Raw genomic sequence first — 19,513 nt, 5'->3', positions numbered from 1 at the left:
CATTTTCAGGGATCTTGGGATTGTGCCTAGTGTTCATATGATTATGGGTACAATTTTCACGGGCAAATCCCATATCCTTCTTATTTCTATTTTCAGGTCCTGATACTTATAAATTTTTTCTGTCTCTCATCTACTCTGGTGCCCCATGGTATTGCTATCATGAAACATCTATTAAACCAAAATAAAGCATGTGTAGAGACAACAGCCAATATAAAAAAAACCCACAGATTAGTTCATCAAAATAGATTTAACCAAATCTGTAGAGTACCCATAAGAATTACTAAAAGAAAAAGAAACCATAGATCTAAGTGAATATGTACATACCTAAAAAATTCATGGGGAAAACTAGGCAGAAACGCATGATGTACAAATGTAATACATAAATGCACAAGCCGTCAACTGTCCTAAGGATAGGTCAAGTGAGAGTAAATGGTCACTTATTTTCTGTATGTCTTTGTAGGGTTTTTGCATGCCAGACTTGTTAAATTTGAGTTGAAATGCTTCAAACTTAGGGTCTGGAATTGATTGAGTTTACATTATTCCCTATGGAAAAAATTTATGTACTATGACAGTTTAGTATTCAGACAGGTTTTTAGACTTGATTATATTTGAATACTGATGTACTACTATACAGTTGGTCTAGGAAATGTAAATGGTACCTTAGTAGTATAGTCAAGTGCCACTGTGTTTCATGAATATATTTACTAATGAATTGTTTCACAGGGTAAACCACAACATTCATTACTTTTGGATACATAAACAGTACAATACCTACATGCTCACAGTATGTTTGGATAATTTGTATGGTGATTGAGATGTTACAAAGGCACATCACAACAACTATGCTCCTGATGCAGGAAATTTTTAATTTTGAATATGTGTACACTTGTACTGTATAGCCTAGTGGGACAAAGTGAAACATTTTGCTAGTTACAGTGTTTTATTTATGGCTATATTTCATAAAATAATATGTATTAGACTTAATTTGCACTGATATGTTACATTTGTGGTTATGTTGATTCTGGTTTTATTGGCTTAAAGTGCATTCACATAGGTTGGGCTAAGTGAATTGCATGGTTATGCTACATTTATTGTGAATGATGGAAATAATGTTGTTGTATAAGTAGTTTTATAGTAAAGGAGTTGACCTGTATTTTCCCTACCACCATTATTAACATTACAGGTCTTGTGTCGGCACAGTTAGTTCAAAAAATTGCACTCACCAGTGGCGAATGGTCTGTGACTGGTAATGGCCTATGGGTAGATGAAGAAAGAGGCTTAGTATATTTTAGCGGTTTAAAAGACTCTCCTCTTGAGCAGCATTTGTATGTTACATCTATATCAAATCCTGGGATCATCCAGCGATTAACAGACCTGGGTTCTTCACACCAGGTTGCTCTTAATGAGGTAAGATTATCATATCACTGTTTTTTATTATGTTATTGTTTACTTGTTTTTTTTGTAAGTAAATATTAATGAATAATTATAGAATTTTAATTTTGTTCTTTCAGTGATAAATTTTTAACTCAACTTCTGTCAATTTCTATAAGCTGTTGTGCTATACATACATAGTACTGTATTGTTGTTCTGTTTAAACATCCAAGTGGAAAAGCATTTTCATGTTGAATGAGAAATGTAAGGGGTTCATATATAATTCTTTACTCCTGTCAGGAGTAATGCTATCAGTGGTGGATTGTGGGCTTAGTATCATACTAAGGAAGTTTACAGTGTCCCTGCTCCCCCAAGCTGTACTCACTTTTTAGCTTTTACTTGACCCCTATTCCTGCTTCATCTCTTCAATCTTACTTTTCAGTCTCTCAAACTATTACTACTTAGTGCAACTGTAGAATTTGCTATGAGTTCCACCTGCAAATCCTTTTACTTCATCTTTATTTTCTGGATCTCTTGCTCTTTTCGTCTTTACATGGTAATGGAAGGTACTATCACTGCTGTCTGCACATGGGTACATTTATCCTTTGAAGTTGGGTCCAATTTTTTCCAATTTAGCCAGAATGACACATGGTTTTAAATTGCAATAAAGAAGTGTGTTGTATAGGTTCATTTTATTCTCATTGCATGAAGGGAGACCTATCTATCAGTCACTGTTTAACACTTAGCTTGTCAAAACAACAACTCTTACAATTTTTCAGGGATTTCAGTTTTTGGCTGATTGCTTAACCTCAATCTCTTGAAAGTTACTTAGCAAGTACAACCAATTGTTATGCGGTCCCATGGTCTACATAAATGATTTTCCAGAGGATAGACTTCTGTTCCTTTTTATCTTCAGTCCCTCACTTCCTGTGTTTACAGTCATTTGTATGAAAGGTTTAGTCTCCTTTTTCCTTTTTTCTAAGTTGCTATTCAGACAATATATGATGAAGCAGTATTTCCATAGCACAAAATGTTTTAGCCTACAACCCCAATTGTCATAATGGATATTCAACTTCCATCCTTCCATCTGGCATTTGGATTCTTGGTTCTCTAAAAGTGAGAGAAATTCGTGTCACAGTAGTCCTGGGTCAGGAACAAGGATTTTATGTTGACAATAGACTTGAAGGATGCATACTTCCAGATTCCAATCCATCATTCTTCCAGGAAGATTCTCTGCTTCAGTCTGGCAGAGAAGGTTTTTCAGTTCAGAGTTCTGTGTTTTGGATTGACAACGTCTCCTTAAGTATTTACAAGAGTATTCACCCTTGTGTTGACATAGTCTCATGCTCAAGTAATCAGATTAATAAGGTACCTGGATGATTGGCTGGTGATAGCAAAGTCCAGAGAAGAATTACCACAGGACAGACATCTTCAGTTTTGTCACAGCTTACCATTGTAATAAATCAGGAGCAGTTGAGTTTGGATCCCAGTCAGAGGCTGGTGTACTTAACCCTTTAACGCCAATTGGACGTATTAAACGTCGACATAAATTGTCTGTCGGGTGCCGATTGGATGTATGGTACGTCGATAAAAAAAAGTTTTTTTTTAAATTCGCGGAAAAATACTAAAGGCCTACCAGGCAAAAACTTTTGAATCACGCGCCTTGGGGGATGCTGGGAGCTCACGGATCAAGGCATTGTTTTGTTTACAATCGTTATGCAGGCATGCAAGCGCGAATTTCTTTCTTTTCGCACTAAAAAGTATCAGTGACACATCTCAGAAATTATTTCGTCACTGACATAATTTTTGCACCATTTTAAATTAGCCGTTACATGGAGTATTATATATATGAAAATGTGCGCAATTTCATGTAGAATAAAAAAAAAATACTCATGATTGTAGATTTTATCAGTTTTGAAATATTTTCATATAAATAACGATATGTGCCAAAATTCCAACCTTCGGTCAACTTTGACTCTACCGAAATGGTCGAAAGCTAAAACTCTTATATTCTAGTAATATTCAATCATTTGCCTTCATTTTACAACAAATTGGAAGTCTCTAGCACAATATTTTGATTTATGGTGAATTTATGAAAAAAAACTTTTTCCTTACGTCCGCGCAGTAACACTTCCGAAAAAATAAAAAAAATTTTTCGTGCAATTGTCATAATGTTTGCACCATTTTAAATTAACCATTACATAAAGTTTTATATATGGAAATGTGCACAATTTTATGCACAATACAACTAAAAACAACCCATGGTTGTAGCTTTTACCAGTTTTGAAATATTTTCATATAAATATCGATAAGTGCCCAAAATTCAATCTTCGGTCAAGTATGACTCGACCGAAATGGTCGAAAAATGCAATTGTAAGCTAAAACTGTTATATTCTAGTAATATTCAATCATTTACCTTCATTTTGCAACAAATTGGAAGTCTCTAGCACAATATTTTGATTTATGGTGAATTTATGAAAAAAAAAAAAAAATTTCCTTACGTCCGCGGGGTAACACTTCCGAAAAAATCTGAAATTTTTTCGTCTGATTGTCGTAATGTTTACACCATTTTAAATTAGCCGTTACATAAAGTTTTATATGTGAAAATGTGCGCAATTTTATGTAGAATGCAACGAAAAATAATTGAAGATTGTAGCTTTTCTCATTTTTGAAATATTTGCATAAAAAGCACGATAAATAGAAAAAAACCACGTTCGGTCAACTTTGACTCGACCGAAATGGTCGAAAAACGCAATTGTAAGCTAAATCTCTTACAGTCTAGCAATATTCAATCATTTATCTTCATTTTGAAACAAAATCCCTGCCGCAAATCTCCGAAATGCGAACGTCGCATTCTCGTAATATTTGCTCCATTTCATATTAGGCGTTTCATAGAGTTTTATATATGAAAATGTGTGCAATTTCATTTAGAATACAACAAAAAATAATTGAAGGTTGTAGCTTTTCTCATTTTCGAAATATTTGCATATAAAAAAAATATATTAAAAAAATTCGACATTCGGTCAAATTTAACTCTTCCGAAATGGTCAAAAACAGCAATTGTACGCTAAAACTCTTACAGTATAGTAATATTCAATCATTTATCTTCATTTTGAAACAAATTGGAAGTCTCTAGAACAATATTTAGATTTATGGTGAATTTTAAAAAAAAAAATTTTTACGTCCGCTCATTACGAATTCATGCATCATTTTGTGATAATATTTTCTCTGTGTTGCTTTGATCGTTTTACAATGTGTTATATACCAAAATAATCGCAATTTAGTGTACAATACAACGAAAAAAAATGAACTCTTTAGCTTTAACCGTTTTGCTCACAGCGCGATTTGAATACAATTATATATGAAATTTCGTTTTCGAGCTATCATATATCGCATTATTTATATATGATAATGATATTTTTTTTCATTTCTGATGGTTGTATACTAAACTTCAGGCAATGACAAAAAAAGGAGCCAAAAATGAACCCTTAATCTTGAAAACTAAGCGCTGTGATTTTTTGAAAAAAATCTTTTTTCCGCTTCGGCGCTCACTCCGAGACCGCCTTGGCATACGGGAGACGATTTTTATTATACCCCTTCGGCGTTAAAGGGTTAGTGATGATTATAGACACAGTAGAGGCCAAAGTACTACATACTCCCTTCAGATCAGAGGATAGAGAAATGCAATCAAGTAGTGAATTCCTTCCTTGGAAAGGAAACACAACCAGCAAAGCAGTGGCAAGTTAGTTCCACACAGGAGATTACACCTTTGGTCTTCACAATGGAGGATGAAAGAGTTTTGGTTACCAAGTACAGATCATCCTTACGAGCAGATTCCACTGTCGACAGAGGTGAGGAGAGATCTACTGTGGTGGGCACAAGACAACAATCTTACAGTTGGGGTACGTCCTTGAACAGTCCTCTCCAGATTTTCTGCTATTCTCGGGTGCGTCACTCGAAGGTTGGGGAATTCACATGAAGGAGCTGATGATTTCAGGAAAATGGAGTCAAAAGGACAGAGAACTTCATATAAACGTGCTAGAACTAAAAACAGAATTTGTAGCACTACACGAGTTCCGGGAGAGGGTGAAGGGGCACTGTGTAGTATTGATGTCAGACAACACTACAGTAATAGTATATGTAAACAAACAAGGAGGTCTGGTGTCTCAATAGTTACACCTTGTGACAGTTCAACTTCATCAGTGGGCTGTAGAGGACTTAATAGACATCAAGACCAGATATATTCCAGGAAAAAGGAATGTAATAGCGGACAAGATGAGCCGCTGGGACCAGATTCTGGAAGCAGAGTGGTGCTTGTATCAGGAAATTGTAGACAGAATGTTAATCTTGTGGGAAATCCCGGTCGTAGACCTGTTCTCAACAAGATACAACTAGAAGTTGGAGATATATTGTTCGGTAGTTCCAGACACAGAAGCAGTAGCAGAAGATGCTTTACAACATCCATGGGGCAATATGGATGTATATGCATTTCCTCCATTTTGTTTAATCCATCAGGCTCAGAACAAGGAGATGCGGTCTCAGAATCTCAAGGTGACCCTGGTAGTCCCCTTGTGGTGGAAGGCAGAGTGGTTCCCGGACTTGTTAGAGCTCCTGATAGATGTTCCGAGAGAACTACCTCCCTGGAACAAGCTACTATGTCAACCACACATGGAGAGGTACCACCAGTCGGTACAGTCCCTATCTCTTCACAGGTCAAGACTGTGAGTATCTTCTGTGAGTGAGAGGCTTTTCTCAAAGTTACACTATAAAAGTATTGCATCACTTTACGAAATATATCGTTTGTATAATTTTTCTTTTTTATTTTCCATATAATAATTAGTTTTAGAAAATATTTTTATAACATGAAAATTGGAATCGATCATCACAAGTAAAAAATAAAACTGCATGGAAAAACCTTGTTTTACGCAGGTTTTTAAGTATTTTGTCTGAATCCTTATCATCCGTATAAGGGTTGATATTTTTAATGCAAATAATACGTGAGTGGAGTTTGGCTTACGTAATGTTATCAGGTTATGATATGTTTAAAAATCTTTCTGCTAAAAGAAAAAACCCTATTTCAAGTTAGCATATTAAATATAATAACTAAAATATTATATAACTCAACTTCCTTAAATTATATAAATACATTTTGCTTGACTGAAGCGTGGAGAAATGCATTTGAAGTGTGTGGTTCGATTGGCACACTTGCAACACTGAATTTGGAGGAGACTGGTGTTGGTGCACGATAACTTATAAATCTTACAAATGCTAATTTTTTTTAATATAAAAAACTTCAAATTGACAGAATATTTTTTTATATATTTGATGCAGAATTCAGACACCCAAGAAGGAAATTGGAAATATTGCTTTTAATATATAAATGAATGGTTTATTGCTTGTCACATTGGCTTAGAATGATCCAAACTGGTAACATCTGTGTGAACGGATTTATTGGTGCTTTGGGAGCTAGTTACACTAAATTACATTCCAAAGCACTTATTGAACTTTTTTTTTAGTATATATTTTGTACTAAATGAAATTTTTTAATGTTACGTTTCAACCTTTTGTTCACCATGAATATTATCTACCACCCATTACGAATATTAATAATATATAGAAATATATATATATATATTTTTTCTGTTTTACCTCCTTATGGCAAGTGTAAACATTTTTCTCTCAAGGAGTGACTAATTCAGTCCTCAGCCATATGGTTTCAGAATTAGGCCATGCAATAATGAAATGATCAATTATATATTGGGCATAATGCCTGTAAAAGAACACGTTATTGGTTATAAAAGGGATTTTGACAAAGGAAAAATCTATTTCTGGGTGATTGGTTTGGGTTGCCCTGTGAAATAATCCTTAAGTTCATTATTTCTAGGTAAATAACCTAATAAATACCAGAGAAAAAAAAATCAAGAAGATGTCAGTATAACTGACTCGCTCACTCTATAAAAGAAGTGTCGGTATGGTAACGGGCGAGTGAGACCACTACCACGAACCACTTGCCATTTAGACTTTCCACCTCAAAATCCCCCACCTGAGAGAGCTGATCCCAAAGGGTGATGCGCCCGCTACTACTACTAATACCGACGCCAAGCAGAGTGGAGCGCCTCTAGTGGCCATCCTTTTATAAAGATGTCCATCTTGGTCTGCAGGGTGGGTAAGAAAAAGAGGGGTGGGTTTCACAGGGCGACACGAACCAATCACCCAGAAATAGATTTTTCCTTCGTCAAAATCCCTTTTCTGGGCTCAGTTCGTGTCGGCCTGTGAAATAGTACCAGAGAAACAGCCAAGATGACAATGGAGGGTCAAAAATGAAACAAAAAATAAGATAAGATTAGAATATAATATAAGTGAATCAAAGGTTCAGTTACAAGATTATAACATAAAGGTACTTAAAACTAGCTTAAATTAATCAATGAAAATCACAGTTTAGTACAATGGTAACCAAAAATAAGTATTTAAGGAGATTCACTAAAACTAATCAAATATTTACAAAATATACAAAATCCATTGTGTTCTACCTTAGCATAAAAATAAGGGTAGAAACACTGAAGCACATTTATATGTACAATATGTGGATGCCCCGAGCGAAAAAATAAGGGGCAGTCCACCAAAATCAACCTAGCGGCTAAGGCTAGAGGACCACATAGAGCATAGCAGTAGGGTGAGACATGTTGGACAAGGTAGGTAGAAAGGAGACCTGGATATTTTAAACTACAACTACTGTGCAGAATCAGGGGAAACTATGTTTCCCGCTGCCACTGCTGAAAATTTTAATGATTCCAAGGACTTCAGGTAATGACGTTTGAAGACTGTCGGTGATTTCCATCCAGTATATTTCTTAAGATCCTCAAAATTCATATGCTGGAAATAATTAATTGAAGTAGCTACTGCCCTGATATCATGTGCTTTTGGAAATGATTCAGGGTTAGCTTGCTTAATGAAGTAAAGGATCTGCTGTCTGATTCCTTTAACTGATAAGGTGCCACCTCTTTCCCTCATAAAAAGAGGGCCTGAGGATCTAGAGGATGTCCGAGACAGAAAGGCTCTTAAGGTCAATACTGGACAAAGGGAGGGATCTTGGGGAAGAGGAATGACTTTCCAAGGAGCCCACCTTGCAAGAGGATCCTTATTTTTAGCTAAAAAACTGCGTTCCGGAGAAAGCAAAACTTCTCCTGAAGGGAGAAATTCTACATGACCCGTATCTCTGGATAGAGCCGACAGTTCTGAAATTCTGGCCCCTGAGGCCAGGCTTAATAAAAATAACGTCTTTCTAAGTAGCATTATAAATGTGCAAGACGAGTTGTCAGTATCCGAGGCTAGTTTGAGGACGTCATTTAAAAACCATGAAACTGAAGTAGGCCTTTCAGAAGGTCTAAGTCTAGCACAGGCTTTGGGAATAGACGTAAAGTAGGATTCTGTTAAGTCTATTTGAAAACCCAACTGAAAGATTTTCTTCAAAGCTGATTTATTAGTGGTAATTGTGCTAGCTGCTAAGCCTTTTTCAAACAAAGATCTGAAAAAGGATATGGCTAAGTTAATTGTCATGGTTGTAGTGTCCGTTTCCTTCAGGAAAGATGCCAACTTTTTGACGGCAGAGTCATATTGTTTAATAGTTGATTCCCTCTTATCTGATTCTAGAAAAAGGATGTTTTGTGGATCAATGTTAGCATCATTTTTAGCCGCAAACTTCATGAAGTCCATAAAGTTAGGGTCTGGAGAATTCCTGAGGAAGCGAACACAGTCCTCATTTGTACTGATTGCGATAGCTTGGGGTTGGGAATCCGTTGAGGTCAGAGACCCAACTCTAGAAGCAGGGGGTACCAGTTGCTCTTTGGCCAATCTGGAGCAATCAGGGCTACTTGACCTTTGAAAGTCCTCAGTTTGCTCAGAACTTTCAAGAGAAGATTCACTGGAGGAAAGATATAGATCTTTCTCCACTGATTCCAATCTATCGACAAGGCGTCCGTGGCATAAGCCAGAGGGTCCAGGTTGGGGGCCACATAGCAAGGAAGCTTGTGGTTCGCTTGTGAAGCGAATAGATCTACCTGGAGACCTGGTACTCTCCGGCATATCCACTGGAACGACTTGACGTCTAGAGACCATTCTGATTCCAGAGGGACTGAACGGGACAATGCGTCCGCTATCACATTCCTTACCCCTGCCAAGTGGGTGGAAGATAGGTGCCATTTGTGCTTGTTCGCTAGAGCGAAAATGGCTATCATGACATGATTCACGTGTTTGGATTTGGATCCTCCCCTGTTGATGCAGTGCACTACTACTGCACTGTCCAAAACTAGCCTTAGATGAGACTTCTTTGGGGGAAGGAGCTTCTTTAGGGTAAGAAAAACTGCCATTGCTTCCAGCACATTTATGTGGAGCTGGCGGAACTGAGCGGACCAAGTCCCCTGAACTTGCTTGAACTGAGAGTATCCTCCCCAACCGGATAGGGAGGCGTCTGTGTGAATCGTTAACGCCGGAGGAGGATATTGAAGGGGAACTGTCTTGGAAAGATTCTTCACCTTTGCCCATGGACGGAGCTGGTTGCGAAGGATTTGTGGAATCACTGACAACTTGTCTCGAGATTTGACATTTGCTCTTGAGTGCCAAACTCGATTTATATCTTTCAGTCTTGCTTTCAAAAGGACGTCCGTCACTGAGGCAAACTGAAGGGAACCTAGGATTCTTTCCTGGTTTCTCCTTGAAGCTTGTTTGTTCTTGAGAAATTGCCTCACTGACTTTGCTATTTCTGTCCTCTTGATCACAGGAATTGACAGATTGTGGGAGGATAAATCCCATTGGATGCCTAGCCATTGAAAACGAGTCTCCGGAGTGAATCTGGATTTCGTTTTGTTTATCTGGAACCCCAGATGTTCCAGGAATTGAACTACCTTCTTTGTGGCTTTGAGACATTCCTCGACGGTTGGTGCCCAGATCAACCAATCGTCGAGGTACGCTACTACCATTATCCCTTGTGATCTCAGTTGTTGAACTACTACTTCCGCTATTTTCGTGAATACCCTGGGGGCTACATTCAGTCCGAAGGGCATCACTTTGAAAGAGAATGCCTGGTCTCCTAGTTTGAAACCTAGGTATGGGCGGAAGTGTCTCGCGATGGGGATATGATAGTATGCGTCTGTAAGATCGATAGAGGTGGTGACGGCCCCACGGGGAAGTAAGGTCCGTACCTGCGAGATGGTCAGCATTTTGAACTTGTCGCAGCGAATGAAAGAGTTTAGCTGGGACAAGTCTAAGATTACTCTTCTTTTTGACGAGCCTTTCTTTGGCACGCTGAACAAGCGCCCTTGAAATTTTAGATGCTTGACTCTTGCCACAACTCCTTTCTGAAGGAGCTCCTCCGCATAATCTGTCAACTCCTTTGATGGTACTTGGAGAAATGATTTGGTTGGTGGGGGATTCTTTGAATCCATAACTCCCAACCTAATCCCTTGGACGATGCTCTGTGCCCATTTGCTGAACCCCCACCTGTGATGGAAGAGGAACAACACCGCCGCCCTCCTACCTGGGGAGTCTCACTGCTGCTGTGCGGGATGACCTCCACGTCCTCCTCTGAAGTGCTTACCCCTACTTGCAGCTCTTCCGGAACCTCGCTGACGAAAGTTGCCTCTCGCCCTGCTTCCCCTCGAGAACCTATTAAAGGTAGGGAATGCTTGGCTTTCATACATGGAGTTGAAAGCCGGCGTGACGGTGTACGAGGTTGAGGGCTGGTTTTGAGGGGATAGCAGGAGGATGGGCTGGTTCTGCTTCGATGTCGAAGGCTGACCCGGTTGGGTAACTGGGACGGCCTGGACAAAGTGCTGCTGTTGCTGGTGCTTCTGGTATGGCTGGAACCTTTTGGTTTTCTTCAGCTTTTTACCAGAAGAGGGTGGGTTCTCCTGCTTCCTCTTGGATGAGATACCCCATCTAGCTCTAAGGCTTTGGTTAAGCCTTGAAGCCTCGTGGTGCACCTCATTCACAGAAGCTTCTGGGAACAGGTCCGCACCCCACATGTTGGAAGCAAGAAGCCTATTTGGTTCGTGTCGAATGGTGGCTTCTTGCAACACATGCTTACGACAATTTCTCCTAGCTGTGAAGAAGTCGAAAGCGTCTGCCTGGACCGACTGAAGCTGAGACTTAGCGAGGATCTTGAACAAAGGCTCCGTCGCGTATGAGAGAGCAGCCATCTCCGTAATGACTAGGGAGTTAAGTGATCTCCCTAGCCTAGTCCGAGCATCAAATTCTGCCTGAATAAGGCTATGAGGCAGTCTAGGAAGCTTCTCACCGAACTGATCCATAGCACAGTCCGGTTTTAGCTTTCCCACTGTAAAGGTGGCCGGCAGGTTCTCCCATAGTTCGCCAAACGCAGGGAAGAGAGGAGATGTTGGCTCTGCTTCCCTTAGCTGCGGAATGGGTTCGTCCTTCAGCACAGCCTGAAGAGTCGTCTCCACCATCTTTGTCGTAAAGGGGAGTGAAGCCTCCTCCTCTGTGGCAAAGATGGTGAAGGGACTCTTGAAGGCCTGGAGTTTGGTATTTGTACAATCCCAATCCTCCAGGCAGTGAACCCACTCTCTTTGGGCATGATCCCTGCTGTACAAAACAGTCTCTCTAGGGATCTTGTCTTCCCTATTGAGCGCTGTTTGTGTTAGCCTGGCATATCCTATGAAAGGCTGAGTCAGTCTCGGGGGGGTAGAACTCGAAGTCCTCAATCCTTCTCGTTCCACACTCCGGAATGGAGATCATACCATCCTTGAAGGGTCAATAGGCTGCTACCCTCCAAGGATTGTTCATAGAAAAGGCCGGAAGGGATTCATAAGGTGGTAACTGGACCAAACCAGTACCTCCTACCGGGAAGTTAGCCTGCGGAGCCTGATTCAGGCCAGCGAAGCGATTATCGTGTTCCATAACACGATTAGAGAGGTCCTGAATCGATTGGCCGGACTGGTTGATACTGCTGGAGAGTTGAGCAAACATTTGCTCAAATCTCGTGCCAAGCGAACCAACCATCTCTCCTACTTGTTGTAAAACTCCTGCCGAGAAGGTGGCGGGATCGAATGCACTAGGTGCCGCGATCCCGACAGGAGTCACCGGAGCGGATCCGGTAGCTACTGGAGAAGGTACTGGCTCGGCCGGAGCTCGGACCTTCTCCTTAGAAGCCTTGCTTCTTGACCCTCTTGAATGGGAAGTCGGACTTCGCCTTCACTGCTCCGGAGTAGGATGCCGAAGACTTACGTGAGGAAGAAGACGACGACTTTTTGGGTGTCGTCTTCTGGAGGGTCTTTTGCTCTCTGTGTCCCTTCACTTTCGTGGGCACAGAAGCAGCAGGCAAAGGAGTAGGGATCTCAGATCCCGTGAAGCCTTGGAAGGAAGAAGAAGAAGGAACAGGAGAAGAAGATCCAGGTGCGCCCAAAGGAAACCCTTGGACGCCCGAAGTACCTACCTTGACCAACAAATCCTCAACACCTACTGCCATTGGCTCAATATTGATGTCCAAGGTGGCGACGTCCGGCACCGTCTCCTGCGTCGAAACACTCCCGAAGGCCTGCTGTACCTCACGCTGAATGGAGGCTATGGCTGGGGCTGCCGTGGCAGGGTCCACACACCCTGTCGCTTTCCCTCCTGGGAAGATCTGGACAGCCAACTTCTTATCTAGGATGTACGGCTGTCCCTTGGCGGCGTTCTTGCCAAAGCCGCCTACCCAAGCCTTCAGGGTTGCTAAGGCGACTTCCTTCACGGCAGCAGCCTGAAAGAGAGGGCCGTATGAAGCCTCTAATGGCGGAATTATAGCTTAAAATAAGACTTAAGACTAAGACATAGATATTTGATGGTAAGAAAAATTGTCCAGTAACCTACTCACCCCATCCAAAAGCTGGCTCACGAGGTCATAGCATATGGTACATGCTTCGTGGTGCCAGACGATCAGTTCGCCGTGGGTAGTGGCGCACGGGGCGTGGGTCCTGCACTCCTCGTGGCCACAGGGGTCTTGGAGGACTGCATTGCAGCCTGGTTCCTGGCAATTGGTAGCCTGTAAGTGGAAGGATACATGAGTATCGAGATTACACACTTACAGCCTAACATGAACTCCGTTGCATGCCGGAGTATGCAAGTTAAAGTAAAACTAGTCCTCTACCGCAATACGTGTGGTTTGTAGGGCAGTCTGGTTGGGGTCCGCGGCGTACGCCGGGGACAGAGGTGAAGAGCAACCAGGAGTGGTGAGAAAGCCCAGAGAAGGAAAAAACCACGATGGAGAACGGCGGAGGCAGTTAATGATAAGGTAACAACAATAATAATATATAAAAGGGGGCATGTATACCACAACAGAGAGTAAGACATGCCTTCCTTCCGACTACTAGAGGAGTGCCCGGGTAAGTAAGCAAGCTCCCCTCCGATAGCGGAAAGAAGGTAGTTGTAGGCAAGCTTTGAGACCACTAGTAGACCCCTACCCCGGCGGCTGGCGGAGCCAGTAACATTCAGACAACCGAAGGGGCCCCCGGCTAGTGAGCAGGGGCTCCGTCCGTCGTGGGAGAAACGGGGTGTGGGGAGAGCGAACGGGAACACCGGAGATTACCGAGGCGACCGGGGGGAGGGGTGGCCAACCCCAACCCCCTTACACATCGGATACCCCGGTACCCGAGACTATAAATGGTCACACAGGCTCCCAGCTGACCAGGACTTCCTAGAGCCCCCTTCAGAGAGAGAGGGAAGTAGGCTATAATGGTTGTCATGACAACCGAGGAGGGCCCGGTCAGAACCCTCCCTTACCGCGTGGAAGGGAGGGAAGGGAGTGGGTAAGGCGCCCAGAGGGACACGTGATCGAGGGTGGACCAAGGTGCGGTAGCAACACAACCACTAGGCAGAGACCACGTGAACCCAACTGTACCAAACCTAGGTATTGGGCGCCTAAAGCTAGCCTAATACACTAAAATAACACTGAATAATATCATACTAAATAAATAAATACATCGTAAAAGAATGGAAGAAACACACGAGTGAGAGAGACAGGAGTCCAGGAGAAGGCGAACCGATCCGAAGACCAGTCGACCACTCGGAGCCAGCCGTAGCCGATGAAGAGCAAAAGCTGGGATGCTGGACTGGGGAAGTACAGTATAGCCCTAAATACCAAAACCAAAGAGATAATGGGTAACAAGGTATGGGCTGTGGATTCCTAAATTCTAAAATACGATGTAAATAAGAAGATGAATGCAAAATAAGAGCCCATGAAGGAATAAAGACGTCCCAGTATGGAAGACTGGGAAATCTTAACAACACGAGGCGGCTCATGGCCGCCACGAGTCAACCGGGTGACCGTATATAACCTAAAAAACGGAAAATACTGGTCCCTGGAAGACAAAGTACAAAAATTTAACCTTTCGGGCACTTAACTTAGCCGTGGCGATAGCAGCGCGTTCCATCTTGGAGAAAATCCAAAAAAAAGTGAACACAACACAAGAGAGAAAAAAACGCGAGTGTTGTTGATGAGCTAATGTAAAAGGATGGCCACTAGAGGCGCTGCACTCCGCTTGGCGTCGGTATTAGTAGTAGTAGCGGGCGCATCACCCTTTGGGATCAGCTCTCTCAGGTGGGGGATTTTGAGGTGGAAAGTCTAAATGGCAAGTGGTTCATGGTAGTGGTCTCACTCGCCCCTGTTACCATACCTTCTTTTATAGAGTGAGCGAGTCAGTTATACTGACATCATCTTGATTTTTTTTTTTCTGGTATTTATTAGGTTATTTACCTAGAAATAATGAACTTAAGGATTATTTCACAGGCCGACACGAACTGAGCCCAGAAAAACCAAATACCACACTAATACTTATAAAAAAAATCATACTGCATATTATAGGATTCTCTGCCTTTCACATACCAGGCAAGGACCATTAGGCATAGCCAAACATTTATTTTACATTTTTTTATATTTTGATTTTGATAAATAGAGAAAATATAAAGAAAAATTTGTTTTTAACACAGTATATGCAAAACATAAAGGCCTACAATTTTGAGTGCTGAAATAAAACCTCCTTCAGACCAAAAAAAAAAAAGGTTAGACCGAATTACAAGAAAAGATTGATACCAAAATTATTAAAGAAGAATCACACGAAAAAATAATTATAATTTTAATTTCATTTAAACAATGTTATGTAGCTCGCCTGCCATAATATACAGTAGCGAGTGACTCGGGTTTTTTTTTCATTTTAGTGTTATATATTGATCAAATATATATTGGCTATAACGGCTGTAAAAGAACACATTATTGGTGATTAAAACTGAATACCCCACTAGTACTTATAAACAAAATCATACTGCATATTATATGATTCTCCACCTTTCGTAGACCAGGCAAGGACCATTAGGCCTAGCCAAACATTTATTTTACAATTTTTTATATTTTGATTTTGATAAATAAACAAAATATAAAAAAGTTTTGTTTTTAACAAGGGTATACACAAAACATATAGGCCTACAACTTTGAGTGCTGAAATAAAACCTCCTTCAGACCGAAAACAAAGGTTAGACCGAGTTACAAGAAAAAATTAATACCAAAATTATTAGAGAAGAAACACAAAAGAACAATAGTAATCTTAATTTCCTTTAAACAATGTTATGTAGCTTGCCTGCCATAATATACAATAGCGAGTGACTCTGTTTTTAATTTAGAATTAGCCTGTCGTTTTTAGGAAAAGGATCTTGCTCTAGGTAACCAATTAACAGAAACTTAGTCTGTCATCATAGAACATCATGCATGCGAATAGTTGACAGATACCGCTTGCTGAATACTTGCATATATATATACTATTGTTCGAAACATTTAGGCAACTGGTGCAATATTTTGTAAAGTAACTGTACTAGGGAAAGTGGTCTGTCTCTATGATTGGTGTCGTAGATGGAGTTTTTCTCCACTCGGAACTTCTATCAATGGTTAGTTGATTTTCTGATGTATGTACCTCAGAACAGAAAAACATCTATCTGTATCTTCCATAAAGGGTTACAGGACTGCACTAGCTTTGGCTCTAAGAATGAAAGGTGTAGACATTTTCTCTTCGTGGATTATAGCTATATTAATGAAGAGTTTTGAGTAGTCCTGTTCCATTAAGAAATTGAAGTCTCCTGATTGGGATTTACCCATTTTATTGGCTAGCCTTACTAAACCCCCATATGAACCATTGCAGCAAGCCATGGATAGAAGCTTGACTTTAAAAGCAGTCTTCTTGTTGGCTCTAGCATCAACCAAAAGGGAAGGGGAGTTAATGGTTTGTCATATGAGGTGAAGTATTCCAGAGGTTGGAAGTCGATAGTCTTCAAATTTATACCAGAATTTGTAGCTAAGACTCAAAATCCATCAGTGGCAGATGACAGATTTGTCTCCTTTTCTTTGGGAGACTTTGTGGATAATAACCCTGAAAAAAAGTTTTTTCAAAAAATCACAGCACGCTTAGTTTTCAAGGTTAAGAGTTCATTTTTGGCTCCTTTTTTTGTCTTTGCCTGAAGTTTAGTATGCAGCCATCAGAAATGAAAAAAATCATTATCATATATAAATATTGGAATATATGACAGCGCAAAAAAAAATCTTATATAATTGTATTCAAATCGCTCTGTGAGCAAAACGGTTGAAGGTAATGAGTTAATTTTTGTTGTATTGTACACTAAATTGTGATTATGGTATATAACAAATTGTAAAACAATCAAAGCAACACAGAGAAAATATTATCACAATATGATGCATGAATTCGTAACGCACGGACGTAAAAAAAAAGTAGTTTTCAAAAATTCACCATAAATCAAAATATTGTGCTAGAGACTTCCTGTTTGTTGCAAAATGAAGGTAAATGATTGAATATTACTAGACTATAAGTGTTGTAGCTTACAATTGCTGTTTTCTACCATTTCGGTTGAGTTAAAGTTGACCGAAGGTAAAATTTTATCTATTTATCGTGATTTATATGAAAATATTTCAAAACTGATAAAAACTACAACCATGAGTTATTTATTGCGGTATTCCACATGAAATTGTGCACATTTTCATATATAAACCTTTATCCAATGGCTAATGTAAAACTGAGCAAACATTACAACAATCTGACAAAAAAATTTCTGATTTTTTCGGCAGAGTTACCACGCGGACGTAAGGAAAAAGTTTAAAAAAAAATTACCATAAATCAAAATATTGTGTTAGAGACTTCCAATTTGTTGCAAAATTAAGGTACATGAGTGAATATTACTAGAATGTAAGAGTTTTAGCTTACAATAGCGTTTTTGACCATTTTGGTTGAATCAAAGTTGACCAAAGGTTGAAATTTTGGCACTTGCAGTGATTTATATGAAAATATTTGGAAACTGATAAAAGCTACAACCATGGCTTAGTTTTTGTTGTATTCTACATAAAATTGCGCATATTGTCATATATAAAACTTTATGTAACGGCTAATATAAAACAGTGCAAACATTACGACAATCTGACGAAAGAATTTCTGATTTTTTCGGCAGAGTTACCGCGTGGACGTTAGGAAAAAGTCTCATTCAAAAATTCACCCTAAATCGAAATATTGTGCTAGAGTTTTCCAATTTGTTGCAAAATGAAGGTAAATGATTGAGTATTACTAGAATGTAAGAGTTTTAGCTTACAATTGCCTTTTTTTACCATTTCAGTCGAGTCAAAGTTGACCGAAGGTTGAAATTTTGGGACTTATCGTTATTTATATGAAAATATTTCAAAACTGATAAAAGCTATAACCATGGGTTGTTATTTGTTGTATTCTACATGAAATTGCGCACATTTCCATATATAAAACTTTATGTAGCGGATTATATAAAACGGTGCAAACATTACAACAATCCGACGAAAGAATTTCTGATTTTTTCGGAAGAGTTACCGCACAGAGGTAAGGAAAACATTTTTTTTTTAATTCACCATAAATTGAAATATTGTGCTAGAGACTTCCAATTTGTTGCAAAATGAAGTTATATGATTGATTATTACTAGAATGTAAGAGTTTTAACTTACAATTGCATTTTTCGACTTTCGGTCGAGTCAAAGTTGACCAAAGGTTGAAATTTGGGCACATCGTTATTTATATGAAAATATTTTCAAAACTGATTAAAGCTACAACCATGAGTTGTTTTTTTGTTGTATTCAACATAAAATTGCGCACATTTTCATATATAAAACTTTATGTAACGGCTAATATAAATCAGTGTAAAAATTACGAGTGACAAAATAATTTCCGAGATGTGTAGCTGATGCTTTTTAGTGTGAAAAGAAAAAAATTCGTGCATACGCGCCTGGGTAATGCTTGTAAACAAAACAACAGCTTGATCTGTGAGCTCCCAGCATCCCTCAAGGTGCATGATTCAAAATTTTTTGCCAAGTAGGCCTATACAGTAGGGCCTCGATAATCGCGGGGATAGGGCCCAGAACCCCCCGTGATAAAGTAAATACCCGTGTTATCCTGGTACCCCCCCTAAAAATTGCTTTTAAACTGCCTACTTTAATAATTAACCCACCCAAGACCACTATTTCAATGTTTATAACTGCCTACTTTAGTTCAAGCACCAAATATGTCTTCAACTATCACCTTAAACTAAACTCAAGACAGTTTCAAAGTTATTCTTTCCTATCTTCAATTTCCCCTTCATCGGATCAGCAAACCAAAGTATATTGTTTTCATGATTTGGCTGCTGCACCAAACTAAAAGTACATAGTATATCTATTTTGTGAATGAACATATTTATGATAAAAAAACATGATTTACTGTAAAGATTACAGCACCCAACTATAATATTAATGTATAAACAGCAAAATACAGCGATAAAAATCTAGTTTTGTCTTTTGTTTACGTTTAGAATCAGCTGATGGACGTTTATTACCGAAAGAATTATTTTGGAAACTAATTTATTAATGGAATTATTATTATTTTTAACTTTGTACATAATAGTTTATGATATTATGATACAGTAATTCATATTTCATTAAGAGAGAGAAGAGAGAGAGAGAGAGAGAGCGAGAGAGAGAGAGAGACGAGAGAGAGAGAGAGCAGCTTGGGATGAGAGTAACTGTTGAATAGCTTGAGAGAGCAGCTAAGGACGAGCGTACTGTTACTAGCTTAGCTCGAGAATAACATAATGAAATTTGTATTTTATA

At 39.5% G+C, this 19,513-nt stretch overlaps 1 protein-coding gene across 1 annotated transcript in view; it reads left to right on the top strand.

Annotated features, from left to right (window-relative positions):
• Nucleotides 1-19,513, top strand: part of LOC135219325 (dipeptidyl peptidase 8-like) — a 257,424-nt gene that overhangs the window by 147,223 nt on the left and 90,688 nt on the right. The window contains exon 10 of the mRNA XM_064255989.1: nucleotides 1,184-1,407. Coding sequence (XP_064112059.1) covers nucleotides 1,184-1,407 — 224 coding nt within the window. The remainder of the gene's footprint in view (nucleotides 1-1,183; nucleotides 1,408-19,513) is intronic.

The sequence above is a fragment of the Macrobrachium nipponense genome, chromosome 1 (assembly GCF_015104395.2).
Source record: "Macrobrachium nipponense isolate FS-2020 chromosome 1, ASM1510439v2, whole genome shotgun sequence".
Lineage (NCBI taxonomy): Eukaryota > Metazoa > Arthropoda > Malacostraca > Decapoda > Palaemonidae > Macrobrachium > Macrobrachium nipponense.
Note: the sequence above shows the minus strand (reverse complement) of the source record. Positions and strands in the feature narration are given on the sequence as shown.